At 50.7% G+C, this 24426-nt stretch overlaps 1 protein-coding gene across 3 annotated transcripts in view; it reads left to right on the forward strand.

Moving 5' to 3' along the window:
- The window catches only part of SIL1 (SIL1 nucleotide exchange factor), a 95393-nt gene that overhangs the window by 15395 nt on the left and 55572 nt on the right, over positions 1–24426 (forward strand). For all 3 annotated transcript variants that reach the window (XM_066560065.1, XM_066560064.1, XM_066560067.1), the window contains exons 2-3: positions 7493–7607; positions 9788–9923. In XM_066560065.1, coding sequence (XP_066416162.1) covers positions 7503–7607; positions 9788–9923 — 241 coding nt within the window. In that variant the 5' untranslated portion in view covers positions 7493–7502. The remainder of the gene's footprint in view (positions 1–7492; positions 7608–9787; positions 9924–24426) is intronic.

Below are 24426 nucleotides of genomic sequence, written 5' to 3' on the forward strand. Positions count from 1 at the left end.
GTTGTTATTCCCTATGAGAACCACGGGTGAAAAGCAAGAACTTGGAAAATACAAAAAGCTGTTTCCAGAGAGGCTAGGAATAAGCCAGTTAAATCTTTGGCAATTTTTGGGCCCAGCTGCACTGGGACATCAGGATTCTCTGGGACCTTGTTAGTGCAGCATGTGCTTTCTTTCCTATTAGATTCTCCAAGCTTGGGAAAGCAGAGGGGATAAAAACATACAGAATGCTGGGAGACTCCTGAGATAGTGTGAGGCAAGGTGTCACCTTGCAAATAGGAACTAATGGAAAGGATAGATCTGAGGGGGGGAGAAAACATCACTTATTGTATGTGCTGTGCATGGGAAATTGCAGCAAGGAGTGGGAGAAGGGAATAGGTATGGGTAGGATGAGAGGTGTTTTTGGCTGGGATTTGGGGTGGTGGGGAGGTGAGGAGGAAGGGAGAAGCTGTTTCATGTGGTTGAGGTCAGGCAGTGTGACAGCTTTTAGAAAGATGTTTGCTCTGAAGGTCCCTGTGCATCTCTCATCTCCAGACAAGTCCTAAAGTCCTAAATTGGAGCAAATCAGCACCAGTGCTCTGGTGTGGGCCCAGAGGTCCCTGCCAACCCCAGAGCTCTGAGGAGTCAGTGTCATGTGGTGTGCAGGCAGAGCAGAGCCCTGCGAGAGCAGCTGCCAGAAATTCAGAGAGATGCACTGCTTATAAATAATAAATGATAAATTCAGCCTCTGATCTCTGAGGCACGCTCTGCTTCTGCACACTCCATGCTGGGAGAGAAGATTCCCCATCCTGGACTCAGCAGTCTGTCTCTGGCGTGGAGGGTCTGAGGGGTGCTGGGGAGGCAGCTCATGGAATTGGGGTCGTGCTGAGCCCCAGTGGAGCGTGGCCCCTTCTGCCAGCAGCACTAATGAGCGTGGCCCCTGTGCCACGGCTGCTAACGAGCGCTGGGGAGGGCGAGGGCAGCCTTGCTCAGCCTTCAAACCACCCCAGCTCAAAGCTGTGCTCCTGCCCTCTGGAGAGCAGCGTTTTGTGTGAATGCAGCTTGCTGAATGAATTAATTAAGTCAATTTAAATGATAGACTAAACGATGCTTAGTGTTAAACTGTGCGAGCTGTATAAACAGCAGGGTCAGGGTTGCTGTGGCCGTGTAGAAGGGGCGGTTCTGGCTTTATCCAAGTGATGCACAACCACCCCCTCCCCTCCTCTTGGGGGAGCTGTGGCAGTGCTGGTGAAGCTGCTGGTGCCAAGAGCTGTCCCCACCGTGCCCAGGCACTGCTGGGCTGTCTCCTGCTGCTGGACACATCCCTGTCCTGCTCCTGGCACCTGGCAGGGCTGTCGGAGCTGTGTTGGGTGGTGTCATGGCCAAGCTGCTGCTCGAGGGGCTGATGTGAGCTGATGGCTGCACAGGTAGCCTGGAGGGGTTATTAATATTTATTGTTATTATTTGTTAGCAGCCGTTACAAAGGTTGCATGAGTGCTCAGTAGATGCCAAGCTCTGTAAACATGTGTTTGTGCCATGCTTATCCTGCCCCTCCCACCCTGTGCCCGTGTCACAATTCCCTCCTGGGGGCTGGTTCCAGTTTGGAGCAGGGCTTTGCTGCAGGTGGGAGCAGGACCTGCTGCCCCTGCTCAGGCTGGGCCCAGCCAGCCCAGTTTATTCCTGCCATCCTCAAAGTGTGGCTTCCTTGCTGTGTGGGTTCTCTGTAGGCAGCAAGAAGGTGTTCCCACAACTTTTCCCTTTGTGTGGGAGTGTTTTTAACACGCCAGAGCAGAGTCCTAGTAGGAGTAAATGATGAGGAGCAGGCAAGAAGAATAAATGTTTTTTTAAAGCCATTTCATAAGCGACATGAATGGAATGGTCTGTATGGCAGCTACACCCTCTCCACTGAGATCCTGGAGGTGTGAGGGGGCTGGCAAACAACTGCTGCTCCCTGGGCTGTCCTGCCTGGCTGGGGCTTCGTGCCCAGGTGGGACCCTCTGGCAGGGCTTGGGGCTCTCACTGGAGTGGGGCTGGGGACACCCATTGGAGACACAGGGGTGCTTTCCTGAGGACAGGATGCCTGGAAGAGCAGAGCTGCTGAGATCATCCTGGGCATTGACCTCAGGTGATGGTGTGTGCAGGTTGTCCTGATTGAAAGCACAGGGTTGTGCAGACCCAGCTAGTGACTGGGGAAGGGCATTAGAGTGTGGCCTCCCAGTAACCCTCTGTGGCCTCCCAATAATCCTCTTTTTGCCCACCATCTGTTTCATCTCCTAGGCACAGGTTGAATTTCAGCTCCAAGCCTCCTCTTTGTCCAGTTGGTGTAGCTGTGCAGTCAGCAAGCAGGAAGGACAGCTGGCCACAGGGTGCTCCCAAGGTGTGCAGCACACCAGCAAACATGAGTGCTCCTCACAGACCTGGGGACCCTCTTGCTCAGAGGAGGAAAATTGCAGGTCAGGTCAGCTACATTTCCTTCTCTTTCTCTGTGGCACTGCACATCACTCAGCCTGTCACGGGGGGCTTGGCCGTGGATGCCACCATTGGAAGGACATTGTGTGTGAAGGGGATCTCAGCTCGCTGTGAGTGCACTCTGTGTCCTGAGAGCCTCTCCAATCCCACAGCCCCCGTGCACGGCTGGCTGGAGATCATTCCCTGAGCTGCTGTTGCCCAGGAAACTTCTCCTTCAGCCACAGAGGCTGTGAGTGCCAGCAGGTCTTTGTGCCCTGCTTCAGCTGGAGGTGCCTGGGGGTTCCCATCCCTGCCCTGCACTCACTGAGGGATCTCTGTTGGTGCTTTGTGCTGGGAGGCACACGATGTGCTGCTGGTGCTCCCCTTGCCATCTTGGTGAGGCTGGCTGGACAGAAACCTGCCCTGAGTCCATCTGCAGACAGTTTGTAAGGCTGTAATACCGATCCTGCTCCCTCAGGTCATCCCTAGGTGAAAACAAGGATTAGCTTATTGTTATTGTTTATTCCTAGAGATAATTGGCATTTTTGTATCAGCACTGGGGTGGCAGCAGGACCAGGACAGTGCCTGTTCCCTGTGCTGGCACTGCTGAGGGACCTCCAATCTTGTGTCCAGTTCTGAGCTCTCATGGCAAGAAAAACATGGAGGGGCTGGAGCATGTCCAGGGAAGGGAACGGAGCGGGAAGGGGCTGGAGAGTCAGTGCAGTGAGAAGCAGCTGGGAAAGGGGCTCAGCTGGAGAAAAGGAGGCTCAGGGGGAACCTTCTCCAGGAGGGAGGAGCCAGGTTGGAGTCGGGCCCTGCTCCCAGGGAACAAGGGACAAGACAAGAGGAAATGGCCTACAAGCTCTGCCAGGGCAGGCTCAGGGTGGGCACCAGGAGGAATTTCCCCATGGAAAGGGGGTTCAGGGATTGGGAGGAGCTGCCCAGGGGGGTTTGGAGTCCCCATCCCTGGAGGTGCCCAGGAAGGGCTGGAAGTGGCACTCAGAGCCCTGGCCCTGGGCTGGATCCCCCCCACAAGGTGGGGATCAGGCACAGCTTGGACTCAATGGTCTTGGAAGTCTCTTCCAACCTCAGTGATTCTGGAATTCTGCTTCCAGCTGGCTGCAAAGCCAGAGGCTGATGTTGGGGCTGAGGAGCTCTGGGATGTCTGTGTGCTCTCCTGGAGCAGCAGGTCAGAGCTCAGATGAGGCTCCTGGTGGATTTGTTGGAGTGGCACAGGATGGGCAGCGCGGGCTCTGTGCCGAGCTGTGAGTGCAGCGCTGCCAGCAGCAGGAGGCATTAATGAAACGTGCTCCTCTCTCTGGCTGCCTTGGAGCTGTCACCTGTGACTGTGGGAGCTGTGTTCCTGGGGCTGTGCAGCTCCCTGTGCACAGCTTTGCCCTCACTGGAATGTCCCTGCTAATGAGGAGCACAACTCTGGGCTGCTTCTGCTGCTTCTGGCACAGACCAGGATTTCTGGAGCAGAACCTCCCAGCCAGCAACATCCCCTCCTCTGACAGGAGGGTTACTGCCAGCAGTGGAGACTTCTCAGAGTCTGACCCTTTGCTCTTTCCCTTGTGCCTGATTTTGTTTGACAAAAAAGGATTATTGTGAGAAAAAACCAGCCCCTCCACTCTGCACAAGGGGAATTTGTGGCCTTCCTCATCCAGTTTTGCTGCTGCCTGGCTGCTGTACGTGCTGGATCCCCAAAGATGCCCTCAAATCCAAGCAAACATTCCCTGTGCAGGTGGAGTCACCATGACCACCCTTTCTGCTTCACAAGCTGGAAGGGTTGTTTCTGGAAATCCATTGTGTTCACAGAACATTCCGTGTGGAAATCCTCTCCTGCTCTCTGTGTGCGTCTGTCCGTAAGGAGATGTCAGCCCGTGCAGGCTGCTCTCCAGGAGCTCCAGAGCCTCTGTTGCACATGTTGGCTCCTCCTGCCTACCTGGGACTGAAGCAAAGTGCTAATTGTTGTGCAGATGTCATCTGCCAGGCAGGCAGGAGGCTGGAGGCTTGAAAGAGGCTGTGCTGTCATTTGCTAGCAGCCTCCTCGGTACACGTGAGCTCTATTTTTATTGGGAGTGTGCGTTTGCTTTCAGCCACTGCTTTGTTGAATTTCTCTTTCTTTTTTTTTTTTTTCTTTTTATTTCCAGGCTTGCAGATAAAGTTTGAGGGATACATTTATTTTTCATTATTCCAGCTTTGCTGCTTGTTTTATAAATGAAAAAACCTCAACCAAACCAAGAAACCTGTTCCCTGTGTAAAAAGCAGCAGTTTGTTCTGAGATGAGAGGGAATTGTGTGTTGTGGTCATGCTGGACTGCTGGACTGAGGTCAGGACTGTGGGACTGTCCAGAAGGGCACGAAGATCAAGATCTGGGAGCAGAGGGAGTTTGAAGCTGTGCGTTGTGCTCTGGGTGTGCCAGCTCAGGAACCTGGGTGTTGGTTGTAGCCTGGTTTTGCTTGGCCATGTCCCAGGAGAGAGCTGGAGGCTCTGGCCACAGGTTGGCTTATGAAAACAAGGAGCTTTTCTTCTACTCCAGCTGTGGTTTAATAAGGGCCTGCGGGCCCTTGAGGTGGTTCTTTGACCCTTTAGAAAAGAGGAGACACTGAAGGAGGAAATGGGAGGTGATGCTTTCCTGCACTGTGTGAGTTAAGCAGGGGGATGCTCATTGCTCAGGAATGCTGTGGATGTCAGAAATCGAGATCTGTTCCAAAACCAATTAATGAGAAAAATCCAGTAGATGTGGTAGAGGTGGCTCAGAGGTAGAGGCTGCTGCTCAGGAAGACCCTGGCTCAGGAGTTTTTGGAGGATGCAGAAGTACATCAGGTGCACTGTGACCTCTGCTCCCTGCTCTGTCCCTCTCCTGGTTTCCTCTGACCAGTGGGATATGGGGGGTTGCTTTTTCTTTTTCTGGCAAAAACCAAGCAGGGAGAGCAAGAAGTAACAAAGTGGAGTGGAGGGACAAGGTACCAGTGAAAGGGTGGAAGAGGAGGAGGATTCCCTCCATGTCCCTGAAGGCTTCTGGGGGTAGAAGCTCTTTGGTGGCAGGAGCTGGTGTTGGGTGCTGCTGTGAGCAGGTTTTCTGCTTTGTGGGACACAAAGTGGTTGCTTCAAGGAGGGAGAACTCTGCTATCTGATGTGCCACCCTGATGGACAGCAAAGCAAGATATTTCGGACTGTGTGTAGGGGAGGAACTTCTTTAAAACCTGGATAGGAGTAGGAGCAGACTTGATGGAGGGATGAGTAATGAAGGAGTGTTTGAACGGAACTAATCAGTCCTATCTTCTTTCAAAAGACCTCATTTAGTTTAATTTAGCAGCATGTAAATTTAGAGCCAATCAAAGGAAATACTTGTGCAGCCTGTGTGCTGGCAGGCTGCTGCACTCCCTAGCCCAGCAGAGAGCTGAAGGCTGTAGGTGGATCCCCAGCCTCGTGTGAGGCACTGGGGGCACACGTGTGTGTGCCACACCAGGGTGGGCACACCAGCTCTGTGCCCGGGCACTGGCACCCACAACAGCAGCACCCTTCATTTCCCCCTGATGTGCTCCATCAGGGTGTCCCTGTGCCCCATCAGGGTGTCCCTGTGCTTCATCAGGGTGGCTCTGTGCTCCATCAGGGTGTCCCTGTGCCCCATCAGGGTGTCCCTGTGCTCCATCAGGGTGTCCCTGTGCTCCATCAGGGTGACTCTGTGCTTCATCAGGGTGTCCCTGTGCCCCATCAGGGTGGCTCTGTGCACCATCAGGGTGTCCCTGTGCTCCATCAGGGTGTCCCTGTGCTCCATCAGGGTGTCCCTGTGCACCATCAGGGTGGCTCTGTGCTCCATCAGGGTGGCTCTGTGCTCCATCAGGGTGGCTCTGTGCTCCATCAGGGTGTCCCTGTGCTCCATCAGGGTGTCCCTGTGCACCATCAGGGTGGCTCTGTGCTCCATCAGGGTGGCTCTGTGCTCCATCAGGGTGGCTCTGTGCTCCATCAGGGTGTCCCTGTGCACCATCAGGGTGTCCCTGTGCTCCATCAGGGTGTCCCTGTGCTCCATCAGGGTGTCCCTGTGCACCATCAGGGTGGCTCTGTGCTCCATCAGGGTGGCTCTGTGCTCCATCAGGATGTCCCTGTGCTCCATCAGGGTGTCCCTGTGCACCATCAGGGTGGCTCTGTGCTCCATCAGGGTGGCTCTGTGCTCCATCAGGATGTCCCTGTGCTCCATCAGGGTGTCCCTGTGCACCATCAGGGTGGCTCTGTGCTCCATCAGGGTGTCCCTGTGCTCCATCAGGGTGTCCCTGTGCCCCATCAGGGTGGCTCTGTGCACCATCAGGGTGTCCCTGTGCTCCATCAGGGTGTCCCTGTGCTCCATCAGGGTGTCCCTGTGCCCCATCAGGGTGGCTCTGTGCCCCATCAGAGTGGCTCTGTGCCCCATCAGAGTGGCTCTGTAGCCCATCAGTGTGTCTGATCTCTGTGTCTGTGTCATGGCTCTGCTCCTTTGAACACCTGAGCGTGGTCAGAGCCAGCTCCTGGCCCCACGGCTGGGCTGAGCCTCTGCTCTGAGCAGCAGGGAAAGCCTTGTGCTGTAGGAACCACTGAGTAAACCTTGCTGACCTCTGCAAAATGTTGTTTTCCTCAAGAAAAACCTACATATGGATTAGATGAACCCCTGATCCTTGGACAGCTGGTCGTTTTGTTTAATTTGAATTAACGCAGCTACTTCTCTGCTTAAAAAGAGGCACAGGCATAAAAAGCCTTCACGGGATTGCACTGCTTTTTATTTTTCCCTCTAGTTGTCATCCATGGCACTGACACAGAGATTTTAAACAAGTTCTGCAGGTCTCCTCATATTTTCCAGGAGAGATATTATCCCCTGTGGGGTCAGTATAAGTTGCTTGGCATTACCTGTCACAAACCCCATTAGCAGTGAGCCCCCACGAGTCCCCTGTGCTCACACCTCGAGGTGTTGTGCTTCCTGCCGTGTCACACTCCTGATCCCACGCTGTGTTGCAAAGTGTTGTGTAAAGAGTCCTGAAACCTGCAAAAATGGAAAAAAATACTGTTGGGTTTGTTTTGCTTTGCATTTCAGGCTGGTGGCAATGTCTCCTTGGGCCGGGCTCCTCTCCACCACCTCCAGGGTCAGCCTGCTGCTGCTGCTGGGGTCTGTGCTCTTCTCCTGCTCCAGCCTGGGACAGAGAGTGCCTGTAAGTTTTGGCTGCTCCAGCTTGATTTCAGACTGATAAAACATGGATGCTTTTTGCTTTTAAGGAAATGCCCATTATTCTTTAGGAAACGTCTTTCTCCTGCTTGAATTATGAAAACAAACCAGAAAGGATTCTACTGATTTCTGTGTAAATGAAGAATCGCTTGTGTGGTGCTGCCCATTTTTGCTAGAAATGCTAATGAAAATGGGGTATTGCAAAGCAACTGTGGCCAGGCAGTGACAGCAACACTTAAATGAACCAAGTCACATCCTTTTATCCTTACTGAGCATTTAAACCCCAGCACTTTTCCTGAGCAGAGCTGGTAAACATCAGCTGTCTCCATTATGTGTTTGAACAGATCCAGCACTGGGAGGCCTGGTGGTAAATTTACAATAGCCTGTATCACTAACTCCCTCTTGGATAATCATAGAGCTGTGGAAATCAGCTAAGTAATAACTGCTCCACTCAGTCCTTTTTAGTCCTGTTGAGTCTTGGCTCAGAAAATGTTAACATTGATTTTTATCTACAGAACCTGGGCTTTTATGGCTGTGATTGTTCCTGAGCTTTAACCATTTGTTATAATTTGAACAATTCCAAGCCCCTGATACACTCAGCAAAAGCAGGAGTTAAGATCTGGTTCCTCATGCATTTCTGAAATTGCAGTCGCTTTTCACAGCTGAAATAAAAACATTCTATAGGTTTGTCAGCCTTCCTTGTGTGTTACCACAATCATGGAATTGTGCAATTGTTTAGGTTGGGAGAGACCTTTATGATCATTGAGTACAACCTTTAACCCAGTGCTGCCAAGGCCACCACCAGCCCACGTCCCCAAGTGCCACATCCACACTGTTGTTGCTACTCTGCGTGTTTTGCTCAGGTTGACATTTCTGTTGCTCAGAAAGACTCTTCTAGGCTGGAAACGGATATTTATATGCAGAGCATCCAAATTCTGACAGAAAATGTGCATGCATTTTTTCCCAAAGAGTGGAAGAACTGAAGGCAGAATGTGTCCCAGAATTTCCCAGTTAACCTCTGAATTTACTTACATTTTTCCCTGTGAAAACATCCTAAGGATTAAGATCCAAACACTTCATGAAGTGAGCTGTAACTCCATCTTAATTGCCAACAATTAGGACTAATCATTCCCTGTAGGGTGGTTAACTCAAATTCTTCAGTGGTGACTGAATTGGTGATCTCAGAAGCTGAAAATATTCCCTTCAGCAGGCACTGAGCTGTGGGGATGATGAGCCTGGACCAGTTCATCTGTTCCGGCTGGAACCAGAACAGCCCAGACCCAGAGTCAATGCCTGGTGTGAGAGTACAGGTCATTTCTGTGCACTCTCCAGAGTTTTTTGTGACTCCCACCACCTCCCTAGGGAGGCTTCCATTGAACTCCAAGGTTTCCCTCACAGCAAGGATTTTTTCCCTGCTGTTCTTCCCTTGGTGTAACGTTGAGCTGCTCGTGCTGGCTGCTCTCCCACACCTCTGCCAGCCTCGTGCTGCACTTGCCTTGGAGGTGGTGATTAAATCCCTGCCTCATTGTTTTAAAAGCCTTGGAGAACACTGGAAGAGGGTGGAGAAGAGGATCCTCACATTTGTATCATGTGGGCAGCTCGGTGTGTTTTTTCCCGTGTCCTATTTTGGAAACAGCTGAACTATTTTAGCTGAAATCTTCTCCAAGCCTGAAATAAGTGCATTTAAGAAAAAGAAAAAAAAATATAAAAAACCCAACAAAACTCAAAAAATGCACCAAACCCCAAACCAACCAACAAGCCTTGAGGCATTCCACTCGTGTGGAAAATTTCAGCTGAAAAAGTTAAAAGTTTGACATATTTTTAGGCAAGGGAAAATGGGGTCTTACAATGTTATACAACCCTAATAATAGCCAGGGCTCCTGCCTCTGACTGAAATACAGGTGAGACTCTGTGAGAACTGGTTTGAAACCTGCAACCTGCTCTGGAATAGGAAATAAGCTGTGTTGCTTTGTTCAGCACAAATGTCATGCTAGTTATGCATGTTTAACCTTTAATATACTTTAAATCTAAATTTAACCATGTGGAAAGAATCTCGGATGTCAAAAAAAAAAAATCTGCTGGCGAGGGAAAAAATTTTGTATTCTCAGCCAGCACTAAATTACCCAGATGCAATTGCTAATGAGCTGAATCTCTTCTCTCCAAAAGGAGTTTGCCCTTACAAAAATAGAAGAGAGCGACATAAAAGATGACAGTGGGAAGGAGCTGAGGACAGAGGATGACGCTGATCCTGAAGACCTGGAAGTGTTTTACCCCACGGATCAGTGGCAAACCCTGCGTCCAGGTAACTGTTGCTGGCTAATTATAGCATGCCTCTGGAACCCACCTGCCAGCACTGACAGGAGCCTTGCAGACACTCCAAGAGCTGTTTGTTCCCATGACAATGTGTGCTTTTGCTGGTGCTCACATCAAGAGGAGGACTCGGTGACCCAGTCCAGGGACTGGAGGCTGTGGGCAAAGCGTCTAAGGAGGGGAGCAGTTTCTCCAGGGCTTTCAGGTCACTGGAGCAGGAAGAGTGGTCTGCTAGCCCCCTTGTGGGTGGGGGCCTGTCTCTGTCACTGGCTCCACAGCCCTTTTTCTCTTCATTTGTCAAGGGCCAAGTTTTATAACATTTGTTGGCACGTGGATTCCCAGGTCTGCTGTGCTCCGGTGTGGCGTTGCTCAGTGGCAAGCTGATTAGGAGATGTCACTGGAGCACTGCACAGCTTTTTAACAATGGGTTTTCTGTTCCTCGGCTGTTTGAAAGCTAGCTTTTATTTCCATCTGTGCAAACCACAAAAAATCTCTTCCCTTTCTTGGGGTTGGTGTCTTTCATTAGACATGCCTGGGACTCTGTGGTGAGAGGAGCCCAGCAGAGCAGCTTGGCCTCCGTGTGCTGGGAAGGCTCTGGAGGGGCCAAACCCATTCAAAGACACACAGATGCATCTGTGCATACATATTTCAACAATTAGCCTGTCTCTGGGGTCCTGAACGAGCTGTTTAATCCAGTTGTGCTTTGGTGTCCCTATGTATATGCAGGTGTAATACCTTCCCACCTCACAAGGGTGAACTAAGTAGTAATTAATTTTTATAAAGTGCTCTGAATTTAAGAGCTTTATCCTGTGCTCAGTATTATCATTGAAAGAATAAGTATGGGTTCCATTTGTCTTAAAATTTCTGCCAGATACAGCAGAATGACTTTTCCAAATGTAAATCTTTGTATAACATAAATGGCTACAAAAGCCCCTGCGTTCCACAGAGCTGCAGTATATACTTATATTCCATTTCTGTACCATTATGTATGGAAGGCGTGTGGTGTCCCTGCTCATTATTCAGCCTGGCAGATCCCCACCAGCTTTTTTGGAGCAGAACATGTACATACTTGCAATCATTAGAAACCTCATTGCAGAGTTTGTTCACAAGCACCTTCTCCACTGCTCGGGTGCCTTATTCCGCTTCATTTTTGTAGTTATTCCATGTTGGGCACATGCAGCGAAGGGCTTGTGGAAGTGGGGAGCTTGTCAGTATTCACAGAGGAGAGTAATTTTGGTTACTCTTGTAAAGACTTAAATGGTGTCCTGCCTCATGCTCTGACTGCTACAGATCCCAGCACTGGGGATGTGGCACAAAGAGGAGCCCGCCTTGGTCTCCTGCTGCCAGCCTGGGTTTCTGTCTCCTGGGGTTCTTTTGGAGTGAAATCCCTGTGAGGACTGGCACTGACACCTTCAGCACGTGTTAGCCGAGGCTGGGGGCCGTGCTGCCAGCATGAGCCCATCCCTGTGGCCTCTGGCCCACACTTTCCCAGTGTGAGCACAGCTCTGGCTGGCAGGGAGCTGGCCTGGCACGAGGGAAGCTGCTGCTGTGGCTGCACAGGGATGCACCTTTTGGTGCTGCAGCAGAGCCATGCACCGTGGCAGCGTGTCCATCCCACTGGTTCTGCATCTTGCCATGTTTTCCATGTGGCTGCACTCACTGGCAGCTGAGCAGAGCCTGGCTGGGCTGGGCTCAGAGTTTGCCTTCTGCTGCCCATGTCTCCAGGACACCCCCACTCCCTCTCCTGTTGTATCCCTGCAGCAAACTAGGCCAGTCTCTCTGGGGGAAGCAAATTCAAGTGTTTGAATTTAGAATTTGGATCTACAGTTCTGAACACTGGGAGGGAGTTTGGAGCTGCGTTTCCCCCATCTCACTCCTGTTTCAACTTGTTCCTGTTCTGAGCTCACGCAGGATTTTGTGCTTCTCTACAATGGTGCAGCAGCTCATCTTTTATAGATGTGTTCCCAGTGTTCCTCTGCTGAGTTTCCAGTTCCCTGTTGCTAATTGCATCAATCCACATTTCCACCGGGACTGCAGCAGTGTCATCAACCTGTAACCTGTCAAATCCCCCCCCAAATTCGATTGTTGTTGTGTCTGTAACGCTTTGGGCGCTTGTTCCTTGCTGTCTACAGTGTGAGCTGGATTTTGATCAAGTGCTCCCTTGCACTTTGAGCACACTTCAAGCTGCTGGAGGTAGCTGGATGCAAACACAGAGAGACAGTTGCCCTAAGAGCTGTGCTGCCTGTAATCTGGAAGCAAGATCAGTTGTCTCTTCTGCCAGGCAGCTGGAGCTGACGGCTCTGGAAAGGTTGGTGAAACTTCCCAAAGCCCTTTAACACTTCGTTAGGCATTGCTTCTTTCTCACTTGGCACTAAATAATGCACCAGGTGCAGGGCTCAGACTGAAGGGAGATGTGTGCCTCAGAGAGGCTTCCGGCACCTCTGCTGTTGGACTTCTGGGCATCATCTGTGGGGCTTTTCCTTCTGTCCATAGCTGGAGTCCACAGGAACCTGGAGCTTTTCTGGGGTTTAGTGAGTGGGATTGCTGTTTCCTCTGAATGAAGGTTCACACCCCTGCTCAGACTCCTCATGGTCAGGTAATAGAGTTTGTTTAAAGTTGTGCTTCCTCTGCAGTCTTTTTTCTTTCAGAATACACTTTCTCCACGTGATAGTACCCTTGGGAGCTGAAATATATTTTACTTTTGTTATTTGGGCACCAAATTTCCCAATATTTTGTTTAGCATTCCTGGTGATGATTGGAAGTTGGTTTATCTGGCCATCTAGTTGCATCACTGAGCAGCAGATTTTCCACCCAGCATTGGTGGGAAATTTTCCATCCAGCAGTGGCTCCTCTGGGAAGAGTTTGCTGTGAAGATTCAGAGCAAGGATATAAGAGGCAGGGGTTTAATTGGGAAAGGAAAAGGGCGTTAATCACCCCCCCAGCAGTGATGAGTGGAGAGCTGGGGCTGCACAGGGCTCTGCTCTGCCCATCCCCATGGCAGCAGTACTTTGCTGCTCCCTAATGTGGCAGAAGCCCTCTGGCAGCTTTTCCAGCTGACAGTTGGGAGTTAATGAGTCCAGTTTCCAATCCAGATGGACAAGTGAGAACCTCCACTGTCCAAATATCAAAATATTTACAGATTGCTCTGCAGAGAGGCAGCAGTGGGGCAGAGAGGCTGCCTTTGCTGCAGAGCAGCTCCCTGCAGACCGGAGGGATGGAGCAGAGCCTGGCACTGTGACTGGCATGGTGCAGCATGGATCTCTCTGGGCTTTGGATGGATGTCTCAGGGCAGAGCAGGGAGCTTAGCTGGGCTGCACCTTCAGCTGTGGTTAAAGCTCTGCCTTGCAGAGCTGAACCTGCAGTGACTCCCCAGTGTTTGTGCTGCCCAGAGTAATTTTCTGCAGTGTCCGATTATTTCACAGTTAAAAACCAAGGAGCCACAGCTGCTGCTGCTGGTCAGGCTGCCAGAGTGAAGCTGATGTGAGCATGCTGTTGGTGCTGCTTCTGCAAAGATGAAACCATCTCATGTTCAGCAGGGAGCCAGTGATACATTGCTTGGCATTTAAATATCCATGGCTGCAGCTCCCAAGGATCCTCAGGCTACCTTTGCTGCTCCTGCTTGTCACAGGTCTTCTCCCATCTCATTTGCTGCTCAAACAAGGTTTTACACCTGTGGAAACCCAGTTCTGCAGGCAGCCACGATGGGGAGGTGTTTTCAGAGGCTGCTTTGAAGGGCTTGCTGTGCAAGGACAGGGCTGAGGATGGGCAATAGCTCGGCCCAGTTTCACTGCCAGTCTGTCCTCCAGGAGGTTTCAGTGGCCAAATGAGGCAGTGCTGCTCTGGCTGACAGGAGGTTCTTGAGGCAGGGGGAGGCAGGAGGCAGCAGGATCTGTGCCAGGCCTGTTCCACAGCCCGTGGTGGTGATGTGGCTGCTGCTGAGGGTCCCCTCACACCTTGTCTGTGGGGACCTTGCTCCTGCTGCTCGCTGGGATGTCCTGAGCTGCAGCAGCTCTTGCTAATTGCTTTGCTGAATTCATCACTGTCCAAACCATTGGCTTCTTGCTGACCCGGACCTGACTCAGACAGTGGTGGGCAGGTCTCTGAAATATTTATGGCAGCACAGTCAAGAGAGGGCTGTGAAATACAGAGTGAAACCACCAGGGTATGCTCGTTTTTGCAAAGTTTGACGTGTCTAATCCAGGAAATAGGAGTCTCATCAGATCAGCACAGATTTGCATACAGAGGGAAGGCAAATGGAATTTTAAAAACCTCATCTATACTAGATGAAATGCTTCTTCTCCAAGTTTCTTTATAAAATGACTTGTTAGTGATGTGCAGATGGGAGAAATCTTGACTCTGGAGTTGTTATAATCTTGTCTGGCCAGCGGCAGAGAGCTGGAGGATGATTCCAGCAGGTAGGAAAGGCCAGACTGACTTGAGAGCAAATGTTCAGTGCTTGGAAGCTGAGTTATGGTCCCTGGTAGTTCTCCCTCTGCTTGTTTTCAATCTGACCTCTTGCATAGGAGGCTTTTAATCTCCTAAATGTATCTCATACTTGTCCTTTTTATTGCCAGCTGCCTTCATGGGCTCCTCTCTCAGCTTCCTACCCTTGTGAGCTTTCCTTTGCCCCTCATCTTCACATCACAGGAGGCACAGTGTCCCTAACACTGGCTTGTGCCTAATTCCAAGTCCTTGGCAGAAGTGCCAGGGCTGAAGCTCCAGGTGCTGCTCCTGCCTTGTGTGTGGGGCAGTGCCAGGCAGATGTGGCTCACCAGGCACATTCTCCATGCCCTGGTCCTGGTCTGGGTATGAGGGATAGTGGTGTTTCCCTCCAGCTGTTGGTGAAAGGACAGGACTGGGGCCCAGGAGATGCTGGGACAGTGAGCAGACAGGGGTTCCCAGCCCCCTGCTCCAGCAGGAGGATGTGTTTGAAGGATGCCAGCTCTGGGCAGGGAGGCACAGCACGAGTGTCATGTCCTGGAGCTTGGTTTCAGCATTTCTGTAAAGAATTGGGACTCCCAATTCCATGAATTGGGAGGCATCTTTGCCCCTCAAATGCAGGTAAAACTTCTCTTCTGTCATTTCCAGAAGTGGCAGTGTCCTGGCAGCACTGGTGTGATGAGAAAGAGCCCTACAATGCTTGCTCAGGTTTAGGAGCAGAGTGGGCTTGGGGTGGGTTTTTGGTGTGTCAGGTCAGTCCTTCCCTTACTGGCCATGATGCTACTGGTTTCAAACTGGTTACAAAAGACTTTTGCAGGGATGCTCCTTCTGCCAAAAACTAAGTGCTTCTGAGCAGCCAGAATAAAAGTCTGAGCTTCTCTAACACACAGCCATGGGCTAGGCTGTGGGCACTGCCAAAACAAGGGTACAGTGCTGTGTTTTCATGAGCCAAGCCATGACTCCTGCTAGTGGTTTGTGGAATTCTGAGCCCTGCAGGGTATTTCAGGTGGTCTGGAGTGGCCATAAACCAGGGGATGAGGTGCTGAGAGTCAAGCAGTGGTTTTAGTGCAACAGGAGGAGGTTAAGCTGCAGCTTTCAGAAAAATTTCAAACTTCACTTTAATGATGCTCAGGCTGCTGGTGGTGTAATAGCAGTAGACATCAGCAGTGGGAACCATTCCCGTGGTTAAATGAGCATTGTTTGGTGGGGGAAAAGTGCTTTGAAAGAAGAGAGACTGTTTCCCAGGGAAGACATCTCTCATTCCTTGCTTTTATCTCCTCCCTGCCAAGCTGGGGATGCTGTGAGCCTGTGAGCTGCTGAGAGGTGCTTAAATGTGTGCTGGATGATGAGGAATACCTTGCTCTGGTTTTTATGTGCAAGCAGGCTGGATTCTCTGCAATAGCTCCAATAACCTTCGCGTGGCTGTTTAGAAGGATGAACCTCATTAAAGAAGAGGTATTTAATAACAGGCCTATTTTTATCTCTGTCTTTATCTAACAGTCTGCACATTTATTTCAAGCTTGTAACAGTGCTTTGGAAGAAAAATGTTTTCCCTCCTCTGAAATGTTTTGGCAGTGCCTCCAGCCTTGGTTATCTTGAATTTCCAGTCTGGCTAGCATCCCTCCTCCTTCCAAAGCCAGCAAGCCACAGCAGGCCCACTGCTCCAACATTTTCCTTGGGAAATGGGAAATTTCTGGGGGAATATGCTTTCAAAACATGGGACTTGGGTCCCAGGGTCACTGAAACAGTTCTGAAGGTTTGATCAAACATAATGACAGCAACTCCCTCAGGCTTCAAATGTGTGATCTTGTGTGGGACAGGCACTGCAGGCACTGCAGTGTTTGCTGCAGGATGTGACTGACCACATGCTCTGGGAGAGGCTGGCAGCTCTGGGGTCAGCATTTCTGCAGAGACTTTTTTTCCAAAATTTGTCAACTTTATTCTGTAATTTCATAAATTAAACCCTGACCTATAGATATCTTGCAGACATTGTGTTTTCAGCCCACTCTCCTGTGTTTGCTGTCATTTGCTGGTGATGAAGGAGGCAGCCCCAGCCCCGAAGGGATGCACCATCTTTCCAACTCCTTCCACATCTGTCCCTTTGGCATTTCTGGCTCTGTACCCAGACCCTGCCCTGACTGAAGGTTTGCTGGAGCACAAGTGCCTGGGCCTGTGGCCAGGATGACCATTTCTGAGCCCTTTTCCCAGGATCTGTGTGGCCATATGCTCCAGGAGATGCTGGATTTGGGCCCTGGGATATGTGTGGCAATTACTACAAAAGAACTTGGCTCTAGGGGCTAATCCCTAGTTTTTCCTTGCTGTTCAATCTGGATCATGTACATCCCTTAACCACAGTTTTGCAGCATTCTCTTTTTCCATAACTAGGGAATATTTTCCATGGTCTTGCTCAGGCCCTTCCTCCCTGCAATTTCCCCTGTTGGTTAAGGCCTTACTGAAACTTCCACAGAACTGATTCTGGGTGGGCAAGGACAAGGTCAGAGGGTTTTCAGACAGTCAGCACAGTCAGATGGCTCCTGTGAGGAATATTTCACTTGCTCCTTCACAGCTCTTGCCTGCAAATTGTCCTCTTGCTCAGATGGGGCTCCAGTTCATTTTTTTCTCCTTTTTCTTTCCTAAGTTATTCAGTTTTCCATACATTTATCTATAGGGTCACACAAACAACAGGTCTGCTTTTTCCACAGATCCTTCCAGAGCCACGTGCTGTGTCTGCTCCATTCTGGTGCAAAAGCACCTTCTCCTCTGAGGAAAACTCAGAATATCCATCCAGCTGTCTTGACTGAGTGAGGCATTTTCTCTGAACCCTGCCCTCTGTTCATTTCAGAATCTGCAGGGAATTTGGGACATAAATTAAAAAGCTATTTGATGCTCCTTGAGGTTTAGAAGCTGGTTTTGCATTTGTTCTTACTTGAACACACACTGAGACAAATGGCTCTGCTTTACTGAAGCTGCTTCCTTTGGCATCCTGAGGAAGCTTCCCAGTTAAAAAATAAATATGGCTGTGTTTTTCCAGCCCTGCTTTACCAGCAAAAGCTGGGGAAGGAAATGTAATCTCCTTGGGTCTGTCCTGATGTTTTGTAGAACTAATTCCCATTTATTGGAAGAACTCTTCCACGCCAGATTCACGTTTAATTTTTTATAATGTGTTTACATTTTGGAAGGAGTAAAGGTGGTGGTGTTGGAAATTCTAATGAGGGACAACATTTCTGATTCAAAAGACTCAGGCTCCTCTCTCCTGACTTTTCTGCCTGCTCCTTAAGACTGCAGGAAGTTTTGCTTGGGTCATTCACTTGCAACAGGATGTTATGTGAATACAGAATTAATGTATGCAGCCTGTCACTTGGAATTGCTGCTGTTCTGCTGCTGGAGAGCTCCCGGGGTTGCAGAGTCCTTGCAAGCAGCAATGACAGGAATGTGCCTGTGATCCTGCAAAGCCAGAGGAGGAACAGGGAGCTGCAAGTCTCCCCCATCACTACAGGGTGTGAATAAATAGATCTAATCAACAATTTACATGTTAGCCCTGGACCAGGGTTTATTTTTAGGATGTGTCATTCAGCCCAAGCGAAACCTCTGCATCTCAGGCTGGTGGTGTTTCTAAAAGCACCTCTAAGTGATCACTGAGGCTGGATTTTAAGCTGCATTTACATTTTGATAGAATCTGCTGCTTTCCTTATCTGAAACAAAGCCCACCTGATCTTCATTAATTACACTATCATTTCACCTAACCAGGGTGCTGCTAATTACAGTTATCTGTCTATTCTTCACCAGATAATACACAAAAAATTGTTATCCCTGGCTGTATCTGGATTAGCTGGAGCTGTAAGGGGGTTGCACATGGTGATGGTTTTACAGGTGGAGTGCAGGTATTTATAGACTGTCTGAGGGAATGCTGGAGGAGTGGCTGCTGTCCTACTGAGTGTGCTGCCATTCCAAGACACCTCCACAGCAAAACATACAGAAAACACTGCTTAAACATAGAAAAATCTGGTTACTGCGGGGTGACTGGAGCAGGCCAGCTCCACAAGAGAGGTGGTGGAGTCCTGGGACATCCCAGACCCTCCTGAGCACAGGCCTCGGGCTAGAGGGGAGACTGCTTGAGCAGAGATTGATCCCAGAGGCATTTCCAGGCTCAGCTATCAGGGACTGTCTGGCAGTGCCTTTTTTAAGACAGAAAATCTCATGGTGGCTTCACAGAGAGCTGCAAGCCCTGGTGGTGGTGCTGACTGTTCCCCCACTAACATCAGCTGCAGTCTGAGTGGGGCAAGCACAGAAAGGGCTTCTCTGAAAAGAGGCAGCAGGAAATGTCTGAGCTGCTGGGGAGTTGTGGGTCCAGAGGGCTGGAGCCAGGAGCCAGAGGCTGCAGGGAAGGTGCCCCATGAGGGCAGAGCCTTTGCTGGAAGAGAAGTCAAGGGCTTTCACTTGACTCCTGTTTCATCATCCTTCCACACACTGATCTCTTCAGATGCTTTCTAAACCTTTGGTTTGCTTTCTGAAGGGGAAAGGACTTGTCCTGGAGGAGGAGCAGGGCCAGGCTGCTGAAGAGAGCTGGTAGCTGTCAGCTGGCAAGAGAGGAGGGACATGGAGGCCAGAGGGGTGGGCACTGGGTGAGGAGATGTACACACTCTCCTTCATCCACTGTGAGTGTTCTCAGGCCAAACACACCTGCACTCCTGTTTGTACTGTTTGCTGTCCTTGATAAACTGATAGATGTGAGTTTGGGGATTTTTGTTACCTTTTTGTATTCTGAAGAGAGCTAAAGATGGTTCACATGATTTCTTTTGTGCCTTCTACGGTGCAGGTGATGCAGGCAGGGATGGAGCAGCAGCATCTTTATACTTGTCAAGTCTCCATCCACACCCAAGGCACTGCCTGAAGCTCAAAGTGGTTTTCTTGCAGGCTTAGAACACTACACCAGCAGGGAGAACAAGAAGTTCAGTGGAGATTATGCTCCAGAAAAACTGTATCCATGGTCCAAAAGCTAAATATGGAGCCATGGAAGTGCACACTGCAGTCGTAGTGGAGCTTGCATTGAGTGGGGAGATTTCCTGCCCTTCTGGCACAAAGAACCAGGGGTCCTCTGGTTCTCCATGAAGACCTCTGGTTCTCCATGGTTCTCCATAAGGATCCCTGGTTCCCCATGGTTCTCCACAGGGCTGTGCTGGTGCCTTGCCCAGAGCTTGCTGTGACAGCAGGCAGTAGTTTCAGGCGTGGCTGCTCTGCTGGCAGGGCCTTGGTGTTCCCAGCAGGGCAGGGCAGGGATGCTCCTGTCCCAGCAGGTCACTGGGCATGCAGGTGCCACCCTACAGCAGCTGCTCCTCCTCTGCATCACTTCCAGGGACAAAAGTCCTGTCCTGCTGCGTGGCAGGGAGCCCTGCAGAGCCAGCACGGAGGGGACAGGCTGGGCAGCAGCTGGGCAGCACTGGTTTAATCCTTTTTGCCTGTTCCTGCCCTGGAAGCTGTGTGCTGGGTGGAGATGTGTGTGTTTGGGGAGGGCTGGCCCAGCCATTTCCTTGTCAGGGTTTGCAACACTGGCAGCTAGGGAGAAAACTGTTATTAAGTGTAATGTGGCACCTTGGAGATGGAAGCATGGGGAGACAATAAATACAGCCTTCCATAATGCCATTTTATGGTGTCACTCTTCAGAATTTATTAAGACTTAGTTGCAGCCATGCCTGCAGCCTCCTGTGCTGGAATCAGTAAATTGTGTTCATTATCTCCAGCACTTGCTCTGACCTGCTGTGTTTTACAAGGGGGGAGACACTGGAGGCGTGGGGACACCCCAGCTGCTTTCTGCAGCCGTTCCCCTGGTGCCAATCCAGCTTTTCTGGGGTTGCTGGGACACCCCAGGCAGTGCTTGGCTGCGTGCATGGACCCCAGGTGTGACGTGGTGGTTGAAGAGAACACTCAGGGACTGAGGAGCTGCCAAAATCACCACAGCTCCACGGGGAGCAGGGAAGGGGCCGGGCGAGGAGGGGGGCCATGGGCACCTTGGAGCACACTGGCACATTTGTCACTCCACTGTGGGACCACTCCAGCAGTCTTGGATGTGCTGAGGATGCTGGAGGTGGAAAAGGGTTCACAGGAGATCCCTGAATTGCAGACAGGGAGATGCTACACCCCTGTGTGGTGTCCTCTTGGAGCAGTATTTTCAAATGAAAACCCAAATGAAATTGTGCTCCTTTCGCCCACTTTTTGTCATGACAAATCCCAGCAGCAGCATGTTTGTGTACCTTCATCCTTATCCTCAGCATTTAGGTCCACGATGGAGGAAAACAAGTTCAAGCCCAGCCTCCTGTTAATTTATTATGTTCCTTGTGCTTAAGGGCAAAATTTAAGTTGCCAAAAGCAGATGTTTGCATGCTCTTTTTTTAGCTCTCAAAGTACTTTCTGTGTGCTTGATTGATGGACGTCCCTGTTACATTAATAGCTGGGCTTTGCAGAAAGCTGTTATTACCAGGAGAATCTGGTGTGGGTTTCAGTTTTTCTTCTTGCATTGAAAATCCATTATTAATGTCTTTCTGAGGGAAAAAAAAAAGGTTTCAATTCAGGCATTTTGCTTTGCTTTCTCAGGCTTCTTCTCAACTGTCTTTACAGAGGTGCTTTTAAAATCAATATTACAATTGTTCTTTATATTTTACTGAATGGTTGAGGGTTTCTGCATCTTGCTATTGATTTCTGATTGTACTGCAGGACATGTAGGTGTACACAGGTTGTTCTGTGATGGATAACTTCATATGTGTCTTCCTAATCATCACTGAGTTGCCTTCTGCATGTTCCCTGTTGCTGGATGCTGCTGCTGAGCTTGGAAGGCACCAGGAGAGCTCTGAGTGCAATCCTGAGACATCAAACTTGTGACTGCTCATTTAATTTGGATTTGGTTTTCAATCAGACACAGGGGTCACATGAGGCTTGTGGGGTCTTCTCTTTTGTGTTGTCTTTGCAGAGTCCTTCTGCCCTTGCTTTTCAGGCAGCTTCGTGTTCTGTGTTATAGGAGCAAAACAAGTCATTGTCCTGGCTTTCTGTGGGGTGGTCATAATGCACCTTTAGCTTCCAGCACTGACCTTGGCCCTTGGGGCAGCTCTGCAGGCAGATCTCAGCATTTCAGAGGTGCAGAGTCAGAATGGTTTGGGTTGGAAGGGAACCTTGAAGCTCATCCAATTCCAACCCCCTGCCATGGCAGGGACAGCTCCCACTGTCCCAGGCTGCTCCAAGCCCCAATGTCCAACCTGGCCTTGGGCACTGCCAGGGGTCCAGGGGCAGCCCCAGCTGCTCTGGGCACCCTGTGCCAGGACCTGCCCACCCTCTCAGGGAACAATTCCTTCCCAGGATCTCATCCATCCCTGCCCTCTGGCAGTGGAAGCCATTCCCTGTGTCCTGGCACTCCAGAGCCCTGTAAAAGTCCAAGTCTCAATGAAGTAATACAGAAGCCCAGAGTGCATTGGTAACTGCTGTAAAGCTGGATTTGCAGACAGAGGCTCTTGGAGCACATCAGCATTGATGGCACAATCTGTGTGAGAGCTTGTTGGCACCAGAGGAACCTGTGAGGAGTGACAGGACTGTGGCCAGCACAGGTGCTCCAAAATGCTTCCATGGCTCCAGGTGGGTGTCCAGGGGAAGAGCTCTGTGTGTGTGGGCACAGTCCTTCCCAGCTCTGCATGCCCTGGCACAGGCTCCACGTCTGCCAGGGGCTCTGGCTGTGCCAACAGGCACTCTGGAGAGGGCTGGGTGTGCACAAACCTCTGCTGGCTGGACTGGGCTGTTTGCTCCTCAGGCTTATCCTGGACAGGCTCCTGCACCTTCAGACATGGAGGCTACACCTGGCTTCTGAGGAATTGGTTGTTGCAGTTTGTCTGTCCGTGCTGGGACCAGGACAAACACTGGCACAGGAGCTGGTCCTGTGTCCCCGGGATAGCAGGGCTCGGTGGTGGCAGTGCTGGCAGGGGACACGGCAGCCCAGCCCTGCCTGGCCCGGCAGAGCCGGGGAGGGGACAGGGCTGGCATGCATAACAATGGGCAGGCTCTGACCTTGCCGCTGGAACTCACTTAGCAATTCTGTTGATGTTCTGGAAACGAAAATATAATTCAGGCCACCTTCTCCTCCAAGCTGACCCTGAGAATCTGGGAGAAGAGCTACTGAATAATTAGGGTTTTTTTTTTCTCCCCCCTTTTTGCTGGAGTTACTGCTCAGTGTTGAACTGTGCTCTACAGTGTCATCAGTTCCCTTGAACTTACTGCTCCGAGTGTACTTAGCATTAATATAATTACGTAAATTGCAGTCTCATTAATCACCGGGGGCTGCGGCACATCCTTGTTGTGCTGTTTCATGGGTGGCTTGGCTGGTGGGAACTCCCTGGCCAGGGGTGGAGGCTGTGGCTGGAGCACTCCCCCTCTGCTCCTGAGCCTGGTTTAGCTGAGCTTTGTGTGTCTCACCCAGCAGGATCTGGAGTGTTTGCCAGCACTGCCATGATTGCAGCCTTGCTGCTGCAGAGGAGAAAAGGGAAAGGTGGGTTTGTCCCAAGGGAGTTCGGGTGGACCACATCCTTGCTGCTGTCACTGTGATTTGGGTCTGTGGGGTCCCAAACTGCAGAGCGCAGCCTCGTGGCTTGGCAGTGAACACCCAGAGCCTGAGCTCTTGCGCAGGGTCTGCTGCAGGGCTGTTTGATGATGCTGTGCCTCTGTCTCTGTGGCAGAGCTCTCAGCCTTCCTGGCAATGTAAATTCTCCTGGCTGCATGCTAAAATTACACTGAGTTATTGATTTATCTTTGAGAGGATTTCCTTCCCGAGGGACATTTCTGGCTGTTGTAGTGATTTAGTTCTTCTGCAAGTGCAGAATCTGTGGCAGAGCAGAGCCACCCTCCTGCCCTCGAGCCTGCAGCTCAGGGTCGTGCTCCCTCAGGCTTCCTCTGCAAGCTGATTTCTGTTCCAAGGCTGGGACAAGGTTACATGGCTGTTATTTCTGTGTAACAACTGCAAATAAAAGGGCATTTTCAACTTTCCACTGCAGAAGCTGTAAGTCTGGGACAAGCCTTTGTGCCGTGGCACCAGTATTATCTTGGGCATGTCTCAAATCCAGCTCCAAGGCTGGCACATGGGATGTATGGAGTCATGCCAGCCTTAATACACTCGGACTCCTAGGAATGTTTTAGTTCCTCAGAGTGGGGTATGATGGGAGCAGGAGCATGCTAACACTTCTCTCCTAAAGCTGCAGGGTACAGCCTCTCTTTTCTTTGCTTTCTATTGACTCACCATGGAGCATCTCTAAAAACCAGGCCAGGCAAGTTCCTGCTGGTGGTCCTGAGGAAGCCAAGACAGTTCTCTTCTTCTATCACCAGTTTTCTCCCCTTGGCCCTGAAATCCCCCCCCACCAACTATGGCTCAGCTGGTGAGCACCATCAGTAGAAGGACCTGACCCTTCAGGACATGGCCAAATGTTTCAGATACTCTGTGGCTGGAAAATGCCCAGCTCTGTGCCCTTGGGTGCCCATTTGAAGCACGTCCCTATGGGTTCCTGTATCTAACCCCACTATCTAGTATATTTGGCACCAATCTCAGCTGCACACTGATAAAATGGGAGGCTGCTCGTGCATGTGGTGTTATAAAACAGCATCCGCCAATTAGGCCCAGGGAGAACGTCAATTTATTTTCCTGTGAACCAAGTGTGGCACAGCTCCTTCCTTTCCCAGTGATCTATCTGTGAGATAAAACACATCTTTAGTGTCTATCTTAAATACTGCAGTGTTGACAAGTTCTCTTGACAGAAATTAGGCTAATGTCCCTTACGACTGCGTTAGCTGTAGAAACAAGGCTTTAAATTGAAGCTTCGCAAAGCGCTATTCCAGCGCGCTCTCCAAGGCATCTCCTTATTCCAGCTTTTATTATCCAAATTTGTTCTCACTCTGCCTTGGCAGCAGGGCTGGCAGGCAGCTCTTCCCATCCATCCTGCTGGTCTGGCAGCCAGGGGGTGGGACCAGCACCTCCCGGGCTGGACCGGGCAGTGCTGGCCAAGCACCGCGGAGCCCTCGGCCCCAGGGAGGCT

Source organism: Molothrus aeneus, chromosome 15, assembly GCF_037042795.1.
Source record: "Molothrus aeneus isolate 106 chromosome 15, BPBGC_Maene_1.0, whole genome shotgun sequence".
Lineage (NCBI taxonomy): Eukaryota > Metazoa > Chordata > Aves > Passeriformes > Icteridae > Molothrus > Molothrus aeneus.